Raw genomic sequence first — 18,939 nt, 5'->3', positions numbered from 1 at the left:
TTTTTACCTCAAACCCATTTTCCAGAAAACATTCAGAATGTAGGTCTGTAAAAAACATCTTCCAAGCATGTTCTGTAAATCAATCTAGGTTTATTATTTTCCCAAAATGTGACTCCCAGTGACATAGTTGGAAACCCTGACATGGTCTACATGGAAAGCCATAGCAGCTCTTTAGGGGAGATTGGGGTTTTCCCACTTTAACAGCTGTGTGTTGCACCAAACAGTTGTATGACAGTCCCAGTGCTGCTCTTATTACTACTGTCAGAAAGTTTCTGCCCATAGCCTTTACACAGTGTACAGTGTTAAATGGCTGAGATGGATAACTACAACTTCATGTTGGATGAGCAGAATCAGAATCACCTTGATTCGCTACATAGCCTACAATACATTCATACATACATACTCAGAATGGGACTCAGTCAGATGCTGCTGCCAACAACAGACAGCATACAAACAGAACACTGATTAGAGGGCTAGAATGAAAACCAATGAAAACTTCAGGTCCCAAGACCCGGAGATGAGAACCAGTGGGTAATTCATCTTTGTTTATGAGCTTGTGAATGCATGTTCGAACAGAACATGCCAGGAAGCAAAGGCTGAGCGCCTCATGACAGCCCCGGCATCCCTCCTCACCTGTGTGTGTTCCATGGTCCCAGCTTGGGTCCTTCCACAATATTTTGGTGCATGACGACAGTATTTTGGGACACAAACCTTTTGCCAATGTGTCCTAAATATTCATATTGATGCAAATCTCCAAGTTAACAAGCTAAAACAACAACAAAATAACATCAGTAAAAAAAATTGGGAGGTTTCTGCGTTTCAGGAGATGTGAAGGGGCTAGCATGAAGACTGTCCCCATGACAACAGTCAGTAAATAGTTTGCGCCTGCGCCTTTTACGTAGGCCTTTCCTATTGTGCCGTCATGTCCACTGCATCGTTTAGTCCTGCTATTGTTTGTGAGCTGGAGCCCATTGCATGTTTGGAAAAGTGGAAGCCCTTTTAAACCTCTTAGAGAATATGGAATGGAGGTCCTAAAGAGACTTATATGAGTGTCCACTGCTGTTTCCTGGTTAATGGATCAGTAGACGATTTCACTAATGGATTTGTGTGTGTGTGTGTGTGTGTGGGGGGGGGGGGGGGGGGGGCAACTTTACTGAAAGGGGCAAAATATTTCAGTTTTTCATCCTCTTCTTCTTATGAGGGAATCAATTCAGGACCTGAACAACAAGTCAGTGCAATTAACTGGCCGGTAAATACATTTACTTGGAGTGTTTTCGGACGAGGTTGCCTACACTTGTTGTCTAAAAAAGAACTGAACATGCATGATGAGGTATAATGTTATTTTGTGGATGCTGGATTTCTATAAAGACACCCAAGTTAAGTCAAAACCATACTAGTTGTCTTTGAGATAACATGGTCAAGCAAGACTAATATCCCTGAGGATGTACCATAGTTCATGAATAAGTCAAGCATATCAAGAAATATTAGGATATGCCCATTATAATGCCACCAAATGGTTGATGCGAATGTTCTTGCATATGTCGAATCACAACAGTGCTTGCAACGTGTCCCAAATTACATTAAAATACCAATATCTTTGACTGATGTATATGCATTTACATGCCATACTCTGCCCACATTGATTTAAATTACTTTTATGGCTTTAGGTCAAACAGGGTAAGTGGTGTGACCTTGCAACGTTAGCATTTCCATTGCTTGTTATAGTGCCAACAATTGGACAATCTGTGCAATTCTGGAAATGTCAGATTTCTATGGCAAGACGAATCATTCTTAATACAGACAAAACTTGCCCAGTGGTGACATTGATGCAATTACAATGACACGCAATTACATACGTAGGCCTACAACATCCAACCCAGAATCCCAAAACATGGTCTGTTAGAAATGAATGTTTCAATGGGGAAGGTAGAAGCCAAGGGGTTAATTAAAATAATAGCTTTGGAAAAGTGGCAAGAGATGTGGAACAGGGATGATAAGGGAAGACACTTGTTTAGGATTCAAGGAAAAGTAGGAACAGGGAGGTTTTCAATCTGACAAAGAAGGGAAGAATATATAATTACAAGGATGAGAATGGGACATACAATGCTTAATAATACATTGAAATTAATAGGTAAACGTGAAAGAGGAAATTGTGATCACTGCATAGAGAAATCATAAACCAGAACATTTTCTATTTCAGGACCAAATGTATGGGCGGGAAGTGGAGGAAATGCTAATAGAATTAAGGAGATATGAATTGGTAGAGTTAGATGGGAAGAATATTGTTGACAAAAAATTCAGGTAATGTAATGTTTAATTGTGCGTTCTGTTTCTTCAGGGATACTGTATTGTTCGCTAAGATATAGGCCTTCATAATCTCTGGTCCACACTCCAGTCCAGATGGTAGCGATAATGCAACGGAAATGTTAGCTGCCAACCGTGATATAAAATTAAAGAAGAAAACGAAGAAAAAGAAGAAAAAAAGAAGAAAAGAACCCAGAATCCCATCCCACATACCACTGCGTTGGGAAATGAGATGGGATATATTCTTAGAACCTCTGACACTTTTACTGTAGTGCTCCGGGAAGCTCATAGAATTAGCTAGCCAAAAGCTTGCTGAGATACAAGACTCTAAATAGTGAAGCTGTCATAGTGTGAAGCAGTTTGCTAGCTAACGATTATCAATTTGTGTACACTGTTTACCTTATGACAGCTTATTGGGTTCTACTTTATATTAAGGCTTACACTAAATTCTAAGTCGCTTGCAACATTTATATAATTTCTTGACAAAAAATGAGGACTCAAAATTGATGAACACCTCAGTCACAAGAGGATTATAGTGGCAGAGAGAAAACACGGAGACAGAATGTATTTCAAGTTTCCCATTTTACAAAAAGGCCAAGTGCAATGGATGTTCACTGAACATTCATTTTATGATAGCATGTTGTGTAGGCCTGAAGGAACGAAGCAGTAATGCTCTGAAAGACAACATAGGAATTCCTCTTTTCGGAAAATAGGCTACTTTATTTCATTCAGCATGGTAGGAATTAAGGGGCCGTAATTTGGCTACTGCGTGAACATATTTATGTCTAATGTTCTTGTGACTACATCAACAAAAAAGTTAAAGAAACTAGGATAGACAGTGTCCACTGAAATATGAAAAAATTATTAGAAGAAATGTAACCTCTGGATTTGACCGGTGCCTTGACGTTTAGGCTTACGTTTAGAGCCTTGTTAGTTTTGCGAACAGTGACTAACGAAGCATAGTCTAAATAACTAGTGAATATTGTAGGGTCCTAGACAGACAAAATGAGCTGGAGACACAGGTGTGGTTCCCAATCAATTTAACTGCTTACTAAAACTGGGCAGCTATCGGCCACTCCCTACACCAAACCAGGTAAAGGAATGCCTACACACACAGAACAAGATTTAGAAAGATGCTAACACAGGATTGTTACTTCGCAGGTCCCTGGTGCTTCCCACACAACATGAGGCGTCCCAAAACTAACTCCCCACCAAAACTCCCCTTAATAAAGGCTCCTACCCGGGAACCCAAAGGTACCACCGGCCACCCAGAGCGCTACCTAGCAGCAGGATATCTCGCCTGCATAATTGCCCCCTCCCAGGTAAGTCCAGCCCTCAGAACAATCTGAAACTGTTCGTAGTCCAGGGTCGCCAATGTAATAGTGGCTAATGAAACAGTGGCTGTATAGTAAAAACTAATACAGTCTTGGCATGGGATTTCATCCCTTTGGCCACTAACCACTATTACTGGCTGGGTCAATGAACTATAATATTTGAAAATGCCTTTTAAATGAAAATTCAATTTAAAAAATAATACAATATATTGCACATGTGCAATGCAGGAAGCTTAGAAAGTAGGGTACAGCCTTCTAGGAGCTTATAGGATATAGCAAATCTTGAAATAAGCATAACATTTCATTTACTGATATCTCAATAGCGCACCATGGTTGTTTCGTGAGCTCATCCCATCTGTTCTGGCAGTGGGACTTGTGAACGAAGCAAATCCATAACGCAAATATGATATATCTGATAATACAAAGACAAAAGTGACTTTTAGACTCATCTCGTCATAATCCCCCCCACTACTGCGGCTATGAGCTCTTTCACTGACATGATTCAGTTCCAAACATCGCCTACCGTTCCTTGACAGTATGCTGTTTGTGTAGCAATATGAATAGACTTTTTAAAAAAGAGTAAGGTTGCCGTATGCCTATTGGCTACCCGCCTAAGTGGCTGATAGAATTGTGTACTTAACCACTGCGCCACAGAGCTATACGACTCTGAACTGTATAGCATCTCAACGTTAGATCATTTTGTCACGCATTAACAACACATCACGTTTGAATATTTCGCTAGACACCATTGAGCATTTTGTTAAACTGACTAACGTTTCATATTAAGTTTACTTCCACCATAAATAGCATCTATGAACTGTATGCCTTTTGCCACTGGCCGTTTTAACCGCTTATAAGCCAATAATAGACTTACTAGTATCTACTAACTTACTACTTGGAATAGTAGAGCTCAGCTCTTTCTTCACCACGACAGACCGATACATCGACCGCATTACTGCAGAAGCTGCACCGATCCGTCTGTCAATCTCCCGTTCCATCCTTCCCTCACTCGTGAACAAGACCCCTAGATACTTAAACTCCTCCACTTGAGGCAAGAACTCTCCACCAACCTGAAGTGGGCAAGCCACCCTTTTCCAACTGAGGACCATGGCCTCAGATTTGGAGGTACTGATTTTCATCTCAACCACTTCATACTCGGCTGCAAACCGTCCCAGTGCATGCTGAAGGTCCTGGTTTGAAAGGGCCAACACGACAACATCATCCGCAAAGAGCAGAGACGGATTTGTGTGGTCCCCAAACCTGACACCATCCGGCCCCTGGCTGCGCCTAGAAATTCTGTCTATAAGAATTACGAACAGAACCGGCAACAAAGGGCAGCCCTGCCGGAGTCCAACATGCACTGGGAACAAGTCTGACTTACTGCCGGTAATGCGGACCAAGCTCCTGCTTCGGTCGTACAGGGACCTGACAGCCCTTAGCAAAGGACCCAGGACCCCATATTCCCGAAGCACCCTCCACAGGATGCCGCGAGGGACACAGTCGAATGCCTTCTCCAAATCCACAAAACACATGTGGATTGGTTGGGCAAACTCCCATGAACCCTCCATCACCCTGTAGAGGGTTTAGAGCTGGTCCAGTGTTCCACGGCCCGGACGAAAACCACACTGTTCCTCCTGAATCCGAGGTTCTACTATCGGCCGTATTCTCCTCTCCAGTACCCTGGCATAGACTTTCCCGGGGAGGCTGAGAAGTGTGATCCCCCTGTAGTTGGAACACACCCTCCGGTCTCCCTTCTTAAAAAGAGGGACCACCACCCCGGTCTGCCATCCCAGAGACACTGTCCCCGACCGCCACGCGATGTTGCAGAGGCGTGTCAACCAAGACAGTCGCAATATAACAGTAAACAGTTTTACTTTAGGCTTACTATAACATAGCTACTGAAGGTTGTAGCCAGCAAAGTTTTTGTCTATCCTGAACAAATCATGAAACAAAACACATAATTTGCTTCCACTGTGACAAGCCTCAAACGAGTGGACCTTTTGTTCGTTAGTCCACTTCTCTAACCACTACGCTATTTAACAAGCGGTAGTCAGTCAGTCACTCAATAAGAGACATTCACTCTTCTAGGGCAGCTCCGCTTAAAAAATGCTGCTTCATACAAAACAGAAGTGGATACAAGTGTTATATTGTGGAAGATACAAAATAAAGAAAAGTCTAAGTGAGTCCAGCTCTTTTCCCTTACCAGGTAAGACCATCCCACATTTATACGGCCAGTGAAAGCTCTTTCGGCTTACATTACTGTTCAGCTGGGCAGTGTCACTGCTCAGAAAGGAAATGTAATGATATTTAGCTACCTGCCACCTCCTTCCATCAGTAGTAATCTCCCTTTTAATAAAAACATAGGCCTGACTGCACTCCTACACAGGCAATCAAATATACACGAAACAATGAACACAGCCAAATGTGTTCTCACTCATGAGTACTTGAGAAGAACGTGGCTGTGTGGTTCAACATAAAAAGCTGCTGTCCCCACCACACACGTGCCAGAATCAGCTTGAGTTCAACTCCGGTCCACAGACTTTCCACTCACTCCCGCTATCTCCCATGCTATTCCAACACCATTGTCTTCACTAACAAAAAAATACAAACCAATTTACTTTTAACAAGCTTAGAATTTGTTTTATTAAACAAAATAAGGATTTCTGGTAATTTCTCATGAATAAAGCCTAAAGAGTTTCCAAGCTCAGCATCTACTTTCTTATCCTCATCCCGATATCGTTAAAAACCTTTCAATTTTTTGCATCGTGTTTCCAACTTCAGACATTCCGACATGAGATTTATTCAAGATTCTTGGAAACATGACAACATTTTAATAATTATATTCTACATTTTTTCTTCCATAACCAAGATCAAATTTTTTGGGTGAGCAACATCCACTTTTTGACAGTTGACAAAAAAGCTGTCTTGTTGAGAGAAGGCTGAAACAATCTCAATGAAATATGAAAATGTCAAAAGAAAAGGCCATGATATTCAAATGTCTCGTTAATTAGGCTTTGCTACCATTGGGGGTGAGGATGTTTGTGTTGGGGGAAGTAAAATATTTGCATTATCTCCACAGGGGGTGTGTCAACACCATCCATCGATAGGGCACCCACTCCACTGCAAACTAAACACTTCTCTCTCTGGCTCTATTAATCAGCACTTCTTCCCCAACCTATATTCAGAAGCGAGCCTATTAGTAAATAATCAGTAAAAAATTACATATATATATATATATATACACACACACACACACACACACTTCCATTTACGATTAACCCTTTGAAGCATATGATCACACCGGTGTGATTAGAACGCACCATTAGAATGTCTAGGTATGAGTGATTCAACAATCACTGGTCAGACCATGCTTTTATCTGCTCACACTTAGCTCAAACCGTGTTTAGAACTTTATTTCCTCATTGTAATTGTTTGAAGATCTACACTATGATATTAACGACTTAGCAAACATTCTAATCGGGACTTAGACACCAACATGCAGCCATTTGGAAATTTTCACTTAGGGGTTTACTCACTTTTGTTGCCAGCGGTTTAGACATTTAATGGATGTGTGTTGAGTTATTTTGAGGGGACAGCAGATTTACACTGTTCTACAAGCTGTACACTAACTACTTTACATTGTAGCAAACTGTCATTTCTTCAGTGTTGTCACATGAAAAAATAGAATCAAATATTTGCAAAAAAGTGAGGGGTGTACTGGGTATATATATCAAACCAAGAGCAAGATCTGATAAATTGATAAGGTAGGCAAACTAGCAGACTGAGTGAGTGATTCCCGCAAGTTTACACTACAAAATAATATATAATCTTGAATATTCTTCCATATACTTTGTTAAGGATATTGAAATGCAAAAAAGGGCTATGTCATCTTGTTTAAAAATTTATGTTTTATTATATATTAAAAACTAAATGAAGCACACATTCTGTCTACATTTGAAATTGTTTATTGATGTTGCAGTTCCTGAAACATTTTAAACATAACATGTATGCTAAACATAAAACATTGATTTCAAACATTGATAACTATCCAAAAGTATATTTGATCAATTTCCGCAAATATGTACTATCAAAGAATCAGCTCAGGCATGACAATTTGAGTTTGAGAAAATCTTTGTTCATTATTGAATTACAGTAAGTAAAGCAGATGTACTCCCAGTAACAGAATAATGGTAACAGAATTTCATCATGTGTCTCTGAGCTGTACTATATAGAAATATAACATAGATATAAACATAATTCTGTAAATCTCAGTACGTTACTGTAGTCCACAGTAGAGTACAGTGCAATACAGTACAGCACAGATAAGTAAAAGTACTGTCAGTTTAGGTAGACTATAGTTCAGTACAACAGAGTATAGTATAATACTCTAGTGTGCTCTACTGTTCTGTATTGCATAGAACCATAATTATCTTTACTATAATATCTTATTATACAGTATTATTTTGTACTGTCTTCCACTGCTCTTCCCACCATACTCTACTGTACTTAGTTTATTTGATCACACTCAAAAGAAAAGCAAAGAGAACAAATAAAGTGTTTGACAAATATTGAAGATACAACAATACAAATAGACTAAGTCTATGCCTGATTGTAAACCAAAAGTGGCTTTTATAGATAAAATATGCTCTTCATAAACATTTCTGGAAGATCTTGTCAGAAACACCTTTTTTCATCTGTTTGAGAATTAGTCAAAGCCTTTAAAATGTTTACAATGGAAAATGGTAGGAAAATGTAACCATTGCTAAATTACTCTTGAATATGCACTCATAGCTTTTATTTGACACCGAATTTGATGTCCTCCTACGAACTTCAAATGTTGGTGCTCAAGGGTCCCTTTACATGGAAGTGGCCTTTAGCTGATCACAGTGACTCATGCAAAGCAAGCATACAAACACATACATCCCTACAGACAGTAACTACACACACAAATACACACGCAGAGTTGTGCACACACAAAAACAACACAGTCTCCAAGAAAGAGTCTCTAAGCTTCGCAGAACAGCAGGCCCTCTGGGACGAATATGTCTCAAAGCGTTAAAGTGGAAAAAACTAAAATCATCACAGCTAGGATTTAATGAGGAGGCTGTTCGCTCAGACTAAAACAGAACTGAACTGTTGGAGTAAGATGCTTGACTGGTTGCTCTTTATGCCTAGCACTAGAAAAACAAGCTATCAAATCAACAAAAATCAGCTATATTGTGTGTGTGTGTGTGTGTGTGTACAGTCAGAGAAACACCAGGCACAGGTCGCAGGTTAATATGTTTATTTAATTACAGCCATCCCTTATGCTACACTCATGACTACCATTGAGGGGGCTTAGCTACTGAACTCTGGACTCTACTGCTTGTAGCTTCCAACAGGATAAGTCTCCAATCCATTCAAACAAATTTTCTCCATCTGTAAGATATATATTCCCCAAGGTGACAGTGCGGAATAAGTGCCATAACTAATAGTCTTATGTTGATTATAATCTTGATCTGATCTGTGTTTTCTAGGGTTAATTCATACAGTATTTTGCCGTAGTCAAATTGAATGGGCAGCCTACTAGTGTAGATAGCAATTGGTGATGCTGTTGTTGCCTTTGTGATACTAGTTGAATTTCAAATCAAACAAGCAATGTTGGCCTGTTCCTGTTAATTTCAGCAGTTCTCATCTAGCACAAAGGCAAGTAGAGGCAAGACTAGCCAAACTGTTTGGAGGTTTTCAACTCTTTGGTGGACTGTGCCACCCACAAAAAGAATTTTTTTTTTTTACTTCAGTAAAACTGATATATTGGACGCAGCAACTGCAGACAAATGCAATAATACAATAACATTGCAGTTACACTGCAGTTATACTGCACTCTACCTGCAATTATAAGAGTGTTGAGCCAGTAAACAAAAGGTTGCTCGTTCCAGTTCCCAAGGTGACAACGTGTTGTTCTGTCCCTGAGCAAGACAATTAACCCTTATTTCTACCAGGTGATTGCTGTAAATACAAATGTTTTCTTAGCATTTTCACCTGGTAAAATAGCAATTGTAATTGCACAAATCATCACATTCTGGTTCCAAACATGAGTCAGCTTGGGTGCGTCTCTGTAAGTATGGTAAATGATGTGTCTGTTTTAGGGTCAGTCGCTTTTACGATAAGCCCTAATGTCAAGCAGACAATTCAATTGCCCTTTTCAAGGAACAGTCTCCAAGGAAGTTATCCCACATGAGATGAAGAAACACGAGGTAATGACTGATCTCATGTTGGAAAAATTAGCATTTTGAAAAATGCGTCCAATTATTTTTAATGCCTTGTGTGTTATTGATCTCTTAGGTTTTCAGTTAAATGATTCACTAGAGTACCTCCCAATATGCAGGGTTTGGAAAAAGGAAAGAAAGCCAAAGACAGGACGGGAGAAAGAACAATTCCTTTCTGATTTCATTATATTGGCAGCCATTCAATCGCTACAGAGCACATGGCCTCATTAGGGCATGAGGAAAGCTGCCACTCCAAAGAATGAAATACACAAATATAGTACACACACGATATCTGTAGGATTCATACAACAGATCATTTAAAGCTGAAAACAGAATTGTATGATGGTCTACATTTGTTTGTTGAGGGCACTTAACACTTTGTCAGCAGTCAACCTGTTTTTGTTTTCATATACAGTAGGCAGGTCACCTTTGCGAAATACTGCAAAACAGAATGTGATGGTAAAGTACTGACATTTCTTTCTTGCGTAGGATCAATGGTAGCTAGCTGCAATAATGTTGCTATTTTTGTAGAAATCCCTAGTTGTAACTGGCCGCTGATAGATAACTAGCTAGCATGACAAAGAAACAATTTCTTCAAGTACTGTGTAAGCAACTTCAACTCAAAGGAGCAAACAGAGACAGCTGCTTCAGGGTATTGTTAGGTGTAGGCCTATATATATGTGATTTATTTATAGAGCTAACTTGGAGGAAGTATTGGGTTGTTTGTCATTTTTATGTGCAACTTTGGTTGGTGGGTGTCCCTTTGGTTGATGCTTGGCAATGTGGGTGGATTGACTTCCTGTCTGTTAGGCCTCCCCCGGAGAGGGCCACAGTGTCACTAGACCCCCCTGTCTCAGCCCCAAGGTTTTACGCTGCTATTATTATTTTGCCAGGAGAATAGGGTCAGTTCTCCTTCTCCACTGTAAGGAATGCACTTTCAAAATGTTCCTTGTCTCCTGCTCCGTTTAAACTTGGCCCATACCTCTGGAGTACCAGGCTTGAAAGACTCGTTGCCGTCCCTATATATTTGCTTGATTGATTGAACAAGCTAGTTACTAGATACCAAAATCCTCTGACACACAGTATAGGCCAAAAGATTGAATATGTTTAATCTGTGACAATCTTTAAAAGGTGCTCAGCTGAGTCAACGGCATTTGTGCGGGGTGGGTCGCCAAATCACAAGCGGGCAATTGAATGGTAGACATATGGTGACAGACATTCACACTGGTCGGTTTTTGCCTTAAGGGAGAAGTTTTACAGTTACAATTTACAGTGTACACCTGAAGACCTGCATCACTATACCAAAACCTATTCTGAGACATCAAGGTTCTATGTTTACTTGTCAAAGGTACCCTTATTGAAAATGCAGGTTATGATTATATAAAGGCTGAAATCACAACAAATCATCTTGATTTGAGACTTTACTAAACAAAAGCTGCATTTCCAATTAGTGCGTATACTTTTTATATCCACTGTACATCATGAATACAACTTGTTCTTAGGTACTATATGTGTGTGTGTGTGTGTCTGCCTTGTGTTAAGTCTGTCACACAGTTGAAGCAAACAGTCTGTCAAACTAACTGACGTTTCACATCACAACACTGTAGAGATTCAACCTTTTCCCTGTCTCATCAACTAGACTTGAAGGACAGAGAACACACAGACATTTAAGGAGAAACACAACACACAGATAGGACAAGGAACACACACACACTTCACAATGTCTTCCACAACCAAGGAACACAAACTCTGGTTATTTAAATGTACAATATGTCTGACCATCTACACACAGCACACATGATACATTTATTTAAATATCAATAAATACATTAAATATACATTTCTCATGAAACATATAAAAGAAATAATATAATAATGTAAAAATAACAAGAAAATACTAACCAAATTAAAAACAAAGAAGAATCATGGAAAACCCAACCCTTCCTTCACAAAATAATCCAAACACTTAATTTTGTTCTAGCCTTCTGACAATGAGTGGGAATGAGTGGGATGTATCCCTCTGTTTTGAGGGATACATCAACAGAAAGGCATTTCATTGCTTTGGACTCTTTCAGAAAGACTGGACTATACAAAATCACCTGAAAAAGCTAACATTCAGTGTTATCACATAAAACTGACTCATTGCAGTACACAAAAAAATAGCAATTTCAACAAATCAACACACATTTACCCATAATAATTGTTCAAATAACCCGGTCACCGACAAATGTCACCCTATCAGCGCATTTCTGTGAAAAATATTGCCAAAGTGATCACGTACTGCAGTAAAAAAATATAGCAATTGCAGCAGAATCTTTTGAAAATATATGTTGATTGCTGGAAGGACTGACTTCGGAAATGCATTACTAAGACGCACTGTATTCACAGAATATTCACACTATGCCAATGTCTTTTTTTTTGTAGAACATGTTGCTTTTTACAAATACCTTGGGATTTTGTTATATGAAAATCTGTCTTTTAAAGCACGTTACTGAGTTGTTGAAAAAGCTAAATATTAAAATGTTTTTTTATATGAATAAATCATAGCGCTCACATAAGCATTGACAATATTTAGTGCAAGCAACTTTTATGCAGCTATTAGATCACGTACATTTATATACTATACATACTATACACTCACCTAAAGGATTATAAGGAACACCATACTAATACTGTGTTTGACCCCCTTTCGCCTTCAGAACTGTTTTAATTCTATGTGGCATTGATTCAACAAGGTGCTGAAAGCATTCTTTAGAAATGTTGGCCCATATTGATAGGATAGCATCTTGCAGTGAATGGAGATTTGTGGGATGCCCATCCAGGGCACGAAGCTCCCATTCCACCACATCCCAAAGATGCTCTATTGGGTTGAGATCTGGTGACTGTGGGGGCCATTTGAGCATTATCCTGCTGGAAGTAGCCATCAGAGGATGGGTACATGGTGGTCATAAAGGGATGGACATTGTCAGAAACAATGCTCAGGTAGGCCGTGGCATTTAAACAATGCCCAATTGGCACTAAGGGGCCTAAAGTGTGCCAAGAAAACATCCCCCACACCATTACACCACCACCACCAGCCTGCACAGTGGTAACAAGGCATGATGGATCCATGTTCTCAACAAGGCATTTTCACCCAAAGGACTGCCGCATACTGGATGTTTTTCCCTTTTCACACCATTCTTTGTAAACCCTAGAAATGGTTGTGCGTGAAAATCCCAGTAACTGAGAGGATTGTGAAATACTCAGACCGGCCCGTCTGGCACCAACAACCATGCCACGCTCAAAATTGCTTAAATCACCTTTCTTTCCCATTCTGACATTCAGTTTGGAGTTCAGGAGATTGTCTTGACCAGGACCACACCCCTAAATGCATTGAAGCAACTGCCATGTGATTGGTTGATTAGATAATTGCATTAATGAGAAATTGAACAGGTGTTCCTAATAATCCTTTAGGTGAGTGTATATGCATGCCTCAGCGTCTGTACCTAATCTCTGTAAAATGTTCACACTCTTCACTGTCTGTTATAGGCTTCAGTTGGCTGGGAGTCACCGACATCTAGAAGGGCCCGACGTTTTTCATGTAAGTTTTATTTCCATTTTGAATGTATTTTATTGTTGTAATAGAGGGATCAGCTGTAAAAGAGACCGTGCTTGAAATCAGTTGATTTATCTATATAAATAAAGGTCAATAAAATAAAATATTTTCAATAGTAGTTGTTTATGTATTTTAGAAAAACATACTTTTTGCTTTGTTATCCATAAAATTATGATTACTGAGAGTACCAAATCCCAAGTCCACCAAATCCCTACATTGTTTCATGGGAGGGAAAGCAAACATGTTGCGTAACCAGAGGAGGTCCACAGACATGCTTTGTTTAAACAAGGCTTGATTTCTAGTAATAGCAAGAAAGAGTGTAGTGGCTCCTTAAAGCCAACACAACCCCTGCACAACCTTCAATTGCTGGTTTACAAATATATACTGTGAATAACAATAATAAAAATTATAATTATAATAATAAGTGTGTGTGTGTGTGTGTGCGCATACATACACACACAAACACACATGCGCACACACAATGTATATTTCACCAAATATAAACATTGGAGAGTCCCCAGTAGTAGCACCTTTGACAAACATTACAGATGTGAATTGTTATTCTATTCTGTTTTCTAACATCCGTTGTCTTTGGGGCAACAGGTTCCATTGCTTTTGTCAACAATTCTAGTCGAAATGATATCACATTGCTTCCTTAGCTATTACCGATTTCCCCTGCTTTAGCCTATACTTGGCTCAGAAACGGGGCCTCTGTTTCTAGCACACACGAACATTCACCCTGAAGTATCTCTATGGTTTGCAGTAGGCAAAGAGCTGTTCCATGGTGCAACTCGTGCAAGCCTGTGGAATATGTTACCCTATAAGCTAGTTATGATTCACAGTAGCAGTGGCTGCCATGGATGCTTCCACCAAGTATTAACACTAAGACAATAGTTCTTAAACTGGGATCAATGAACCCATGTAGCCAGAAAAAAAGTGTTTGTATTCATATTGTTGCCAACAACAGCAAAATATTATAAAGTGATTTTGGCCAAGGTGTTCATGGTATCTCATAAAATGAAATATTCTCAGTATCCTCAGTCCTCAACCAATCAAGTTGACAAAAAATACTTGTTAATCCTAATGACATACATTTGTTGTAATTTAAGATTTAAAACTCAACATTGTCCCCCCTCATGCCAAAATGTACAGAATATCAATTTCAGCTGCAACAATATGAAATATCTCCGCCCTAAGCCAAAATGTGTACAATTGCAGTATATCTGCTTCAAATTTGTATTTCTGTTACCAAGGGGCGGCCTTTAAAAATGTTCCTTCCCAAGGTCCAAAATGTTTTTCATCGAAGCTATGCACTGCCATATTCACAGTAAAAAACGTAATAACTCACTCGAGTTGGGTTCTAATTATGAATTGGCTTCTGATGAATTTGCTACAACAAAACTGCTCTTAGACATACTAAAGTAATATTCATTTAGTTTTTAACCACCTGTCAACTACACAAAAAGGAGCTCATTGTTTTTTATTATATTTTTATTAGTGTTATTTCAGAAGATTATATAATTTATATTTCAGATCAGCAGCAAAAAAATCTATTGATTCCCATCTGAGAAATCTAGGGAAGCGAAAAGCAGCATATTGTGAAGATTCACACAACATAAATAATAACCATTGTAACCAAATTTGGTAAATCACAGCCCCCCAAATTTAAAATGACCACATCAACATTACCCTTCTATTAGGGAAATACCCACAATAACAGGATAATAACAGGACACAAATGACACAAGCTCTACGTCTTCAGAATGTCAAGAGACATCTACAGTGACTGAATGACGGCAAGAATAGCACATACAAATAAGGCTGAAAAATAACATTCAAAAGCAGGGCGGAAAGGGTACCCTCTACAATGCATTGTGTTTTGACTAGAACGGTAAAATGTCGCCTAGACGCGCACAGCCGTGAACACAGCAAATTCAAGAGTCAAGTATAATAGTCCAAACGACGTATAACATCATGTTTTTTAGTAACAGATTACCCTTTCCAATTATCAAATTGGAAGCGCACAGTGCGCTTTTTCAATGATGGAATTATGTTGAGAGTGGCCAAACATGCACTGGGCAGCGATATGTTGCGACTGTTTGACAGTCCTATTAAAACTTCATCATTGGCTGTATTTGTGCCCCTACAAGGCAATTCATGATGAAAATTATATGGAAAAATAGGCCTGTGCCAAACAGAGATCATAGGCTACTAAATTATTGTATATTATGGAATCACTGTAAATCTGTGATTATACAAAATTTTTTTCAAGACACGCAATTTGCACCCGATTACAAACGTAATCTACAATCACCCCTGGTCAATAAACAGGATGTATATAAGTTAAACCCCTTATGTATTAACATAATAAGCCTTGGACTGTGAATATTCAGCTGATCCCAGCCCGGAGCTGTGAACAGGACAACTCCGATCACAGACTGAATGTTTAAGAGGAAGAGGCGGTGAGGAGATGGAAGGATGGCGCAGACAGGGGGACAGTTATTGATATGGCTGAGTCCTTGAGTGCAGCGGTATTCGTCCTTTAGTGACAGTGGCTTATTGCCGATGCATTCATCACCATTCTGTTAAGGCTACAAGAGGAGAGCGGCTGGAACACAAAGCCTATTCTCCTGGCTGCAGTACGGACCTTCTCTCTCACTGCCACTGGCGGTTGGGACCTGTAAAAAGCGTCTCAGAGTAGGAGTTTTGATCCAGGATCAGTTTGGCCTTTTAGAGAAACAATTAATATGTGACTTTGTGCTCTGAGACACTTTATAAATACAGGTTCTGATCCGCATCAGGGAGGTATAGCAAGAAGATTCTCTTACAGAATCCTCTTGCTTTACCTCTTCTCCTCACCAATGGGAACTTATTCAGTTCTATGTGTCTGTGGTTACCTGCTGAATACAACATGTGACAGACAGGACACAACCTAAGGAAATAAAAGCATGTATCTATGCTGTGAACAGACCATCAGACATGTTAAGTTATGCACATCCATGGGAGCAGCATAATTAGTGTCTGTCCAGTGGAAGGGGCTCCTCCCTGATTCATCCTTTGAATGTAATTACTGTTCTCCCCCTCATCTCTCATCCCTTATCTCAGCCTGAGGGATAGCGCCTATGGGATCAGTGCTACAGTCACATCGGAAAACAATTAAACCATGTAGGACTGAATCTCAATATGCAACTTGTTCAGGCACCTCTCCTACTGAGGACAACAAAGAGGGGATGAGTTTTTGTCTGAAAAAGTGCAGCTGTGCAGACAACAGGTCAACAACAGTAAACCAATGTGGCTGAGATGCTGTAAAAAGCTGACTTGCATGTTTCATTTGCAGTTCACAATGGGATGGTACCTTTCCATCAAGGTCATCCACAAGCCACACTAGAAACAAGAAGTTGTAACAATGTAATGTCATGAGTGAGTTTAACCCCATTGGTGTCCTGAAATTTATTAAGACCAAGAGTAGGCAATTTTCTTTCTTAATGACTAGTATTTTGTCTAGGCGTCGGCCTCAACTCTAATCATGTGTGATCCACTTCACAGTTGACACCAGTAAAGCAATAACCGCGATTTGAGTGACTGTGCTATATATCTAGATATATAGACATAAATATAGCATTCCAACATGCCATAATCTTTAATGCATTTTTTGTACTCAGTATTATAGCCCAGCCTGTCAAAGTGCGAGGCGTAGGTGATGTATTAAACCCCGCTCAGGACGACCATGCGCGGGGACCGGGGACACGCTGTTACATCACTGCATGTGTGTGCATCAGACCTGCCAGAGCATCGGACTGACATCGCCGTACCGTCACCTTCAGTAGCCTACATGCACTTCGAAACGCGTCCCATAAAATCTGATTCGGTATTGCACTGAAACCGTAAGAGGATTTCATAGCCTAATATTTCCCGTGTCTGGTTACGGGTTAATCAATAAAACACATACTTATTATTTTGCATTTGCACTACTGTAAATCCTTCTATTGTATCCCATGTAGATAACTGACAGTTAAGATAGAGCATTATTCACAAAGTCACAATATGCAGCCTAGACTATAGCCTGCTGTCCGCTGGATTAATTCGCTCTTCCATGCGGCACTATATCAGCAGAAAGTAGCCTATTCTCGTTCTGTTATCTTTTCGTGATTGATTGGGACAACATTACCAATGTTATTCCAATCCATGGCCTTGATTATAAGACATAAATAGAATAACACATTTGGATGTATGCACGACGTATAGACACAGTGACAAAATAGTATACAGTATTGCAAAACATAAAACGACTTACCAAGATGACAGTCAGTAAACACCGCCAAGGCTGAAAAAATTATGGATAAGGTCCACCAGTGACTCGGTTCCAGTACGCTCCGCATGACAGAATACTCATCGAGAGCAACAAGGCAACGGGTGATAAAGTTTGAGGTCTACAAAATTACATAAACTTGATTGCAGAAAACACACGTTAACACAAAAGATGATACAGCAACTGCAGCGCCAATAGGAGTTTGGTTAAAAGAGAATTCAGTGAAACAAATTCAGCATCTGTTTCGAGGAATATCTATGGCTGCGCACCGCAGAAAAATAGTTCTGTCACAGTCAGCCACATGCAGCTAGTCTTTCTTTCCACAGAGAAACTGTCAATCCCAGAGTTAAAAGTAAACGAGTCCGAATCAATTCGGTCAACTTTCGTAAACAAAAAGTGCTCGAAGAATACAGATTGTATGTTAATCCATTCAACGCAGACTTGCGGTGTCACTTATGATTCTAGAGAGAATGTTGCAGAGGCAAAGGCAGCGCTGGAAGCGTTCCATTCTTCCATCCAGGAAGTAGCGGCATGCATGTAGGAGGCCCATTGAGCTGGTGGACCGTTTAGACTCGAGTGAGCAGCACGGGGCGGGAGGGAAAATCAGAGCTTGAAACGCTGGATCCTAGCGCCGAAGGATAGTACAGCTCTCGTCTAATAATCCTGCAGCAGTACTATTTACATTATCAATTTATATTTCACACAAAACATAAAAACTGTCTCTGTGGGGTTTATTATAGAACTTTTGGATACTTTGGATTATGTTCAAAATCTGTTTATTTTCTATGTACCCTGATATCTATAATGGACCTAAGAATTTCTATTTATTTCAACAATAAAAACAGAAAATATGTACGGGCTTTGTTGGTTTTGGTCCGGTCTAAATACAAGTCGTTCATTTAATCAAGTAGTGTATGCCTTCTAAACTCTGACTAAAACGTAGCCTTACTGGGGAAAGTGCTAACATTACCCACTAGAGGGAGAATATACCAACTAAAGCAGCAACCTTTGGACTGGATGATACAGCATAATAATTACCATGATAAACATCTATAATGATGATGATCTTATTCTGGAAGGAAGAACAGAAAATACTGGAACAAAACATGCCATTCAAAAAGTTAATGAAACCTTTACTTTGACAGTTAA

At 39.6% G+C, this 18,939-nt stretch overlaps 1 protein-coding gene across 1 annotated transcript in view; it reads right to left on the bottom strand.

The window, feature by feature from the left end:
* Nucleotides 1-18,337, bottom strand: part of ca16b (carbonic anhydrase XVI b) — a 195,876-nt gene extending 177,539 nt beyond the window's left edge. The window contains exon 1 of the mRNA XM_013138224.4: nt 17,776-18,337. Within this exon, the coding sequence (XP_012993678.2) occupies nt 17,776-17,860 (85 nt within the window). The 5' untranslated portion in view covers nt 17,861-18,337. The remainder of the gene's footprint in view (nt 1-17,775) is intronic.
* Between the last annotated feature and the right edge of the window lie 602 nt (nt 18,338-18,939).

This window comes from Esox lucius, chromosome 17 (assembly GCF_011004845.1).
Source record: "Esox lucius isolate fEsoLuc1 chromosome 17, fEsoLuc1.pri, whole genome shotgun sequence".
NCBI classification, from domain to species: Eukaryota; Metazoa; Chordata; class Actinopteri; order Esociformes; family Esocidae; genus Esox; species Esox lucius.
Note: the sequence above shows the minus strand (reverse complement) of the source record. Positions and strands in the feature narration are given on the sequence as shown.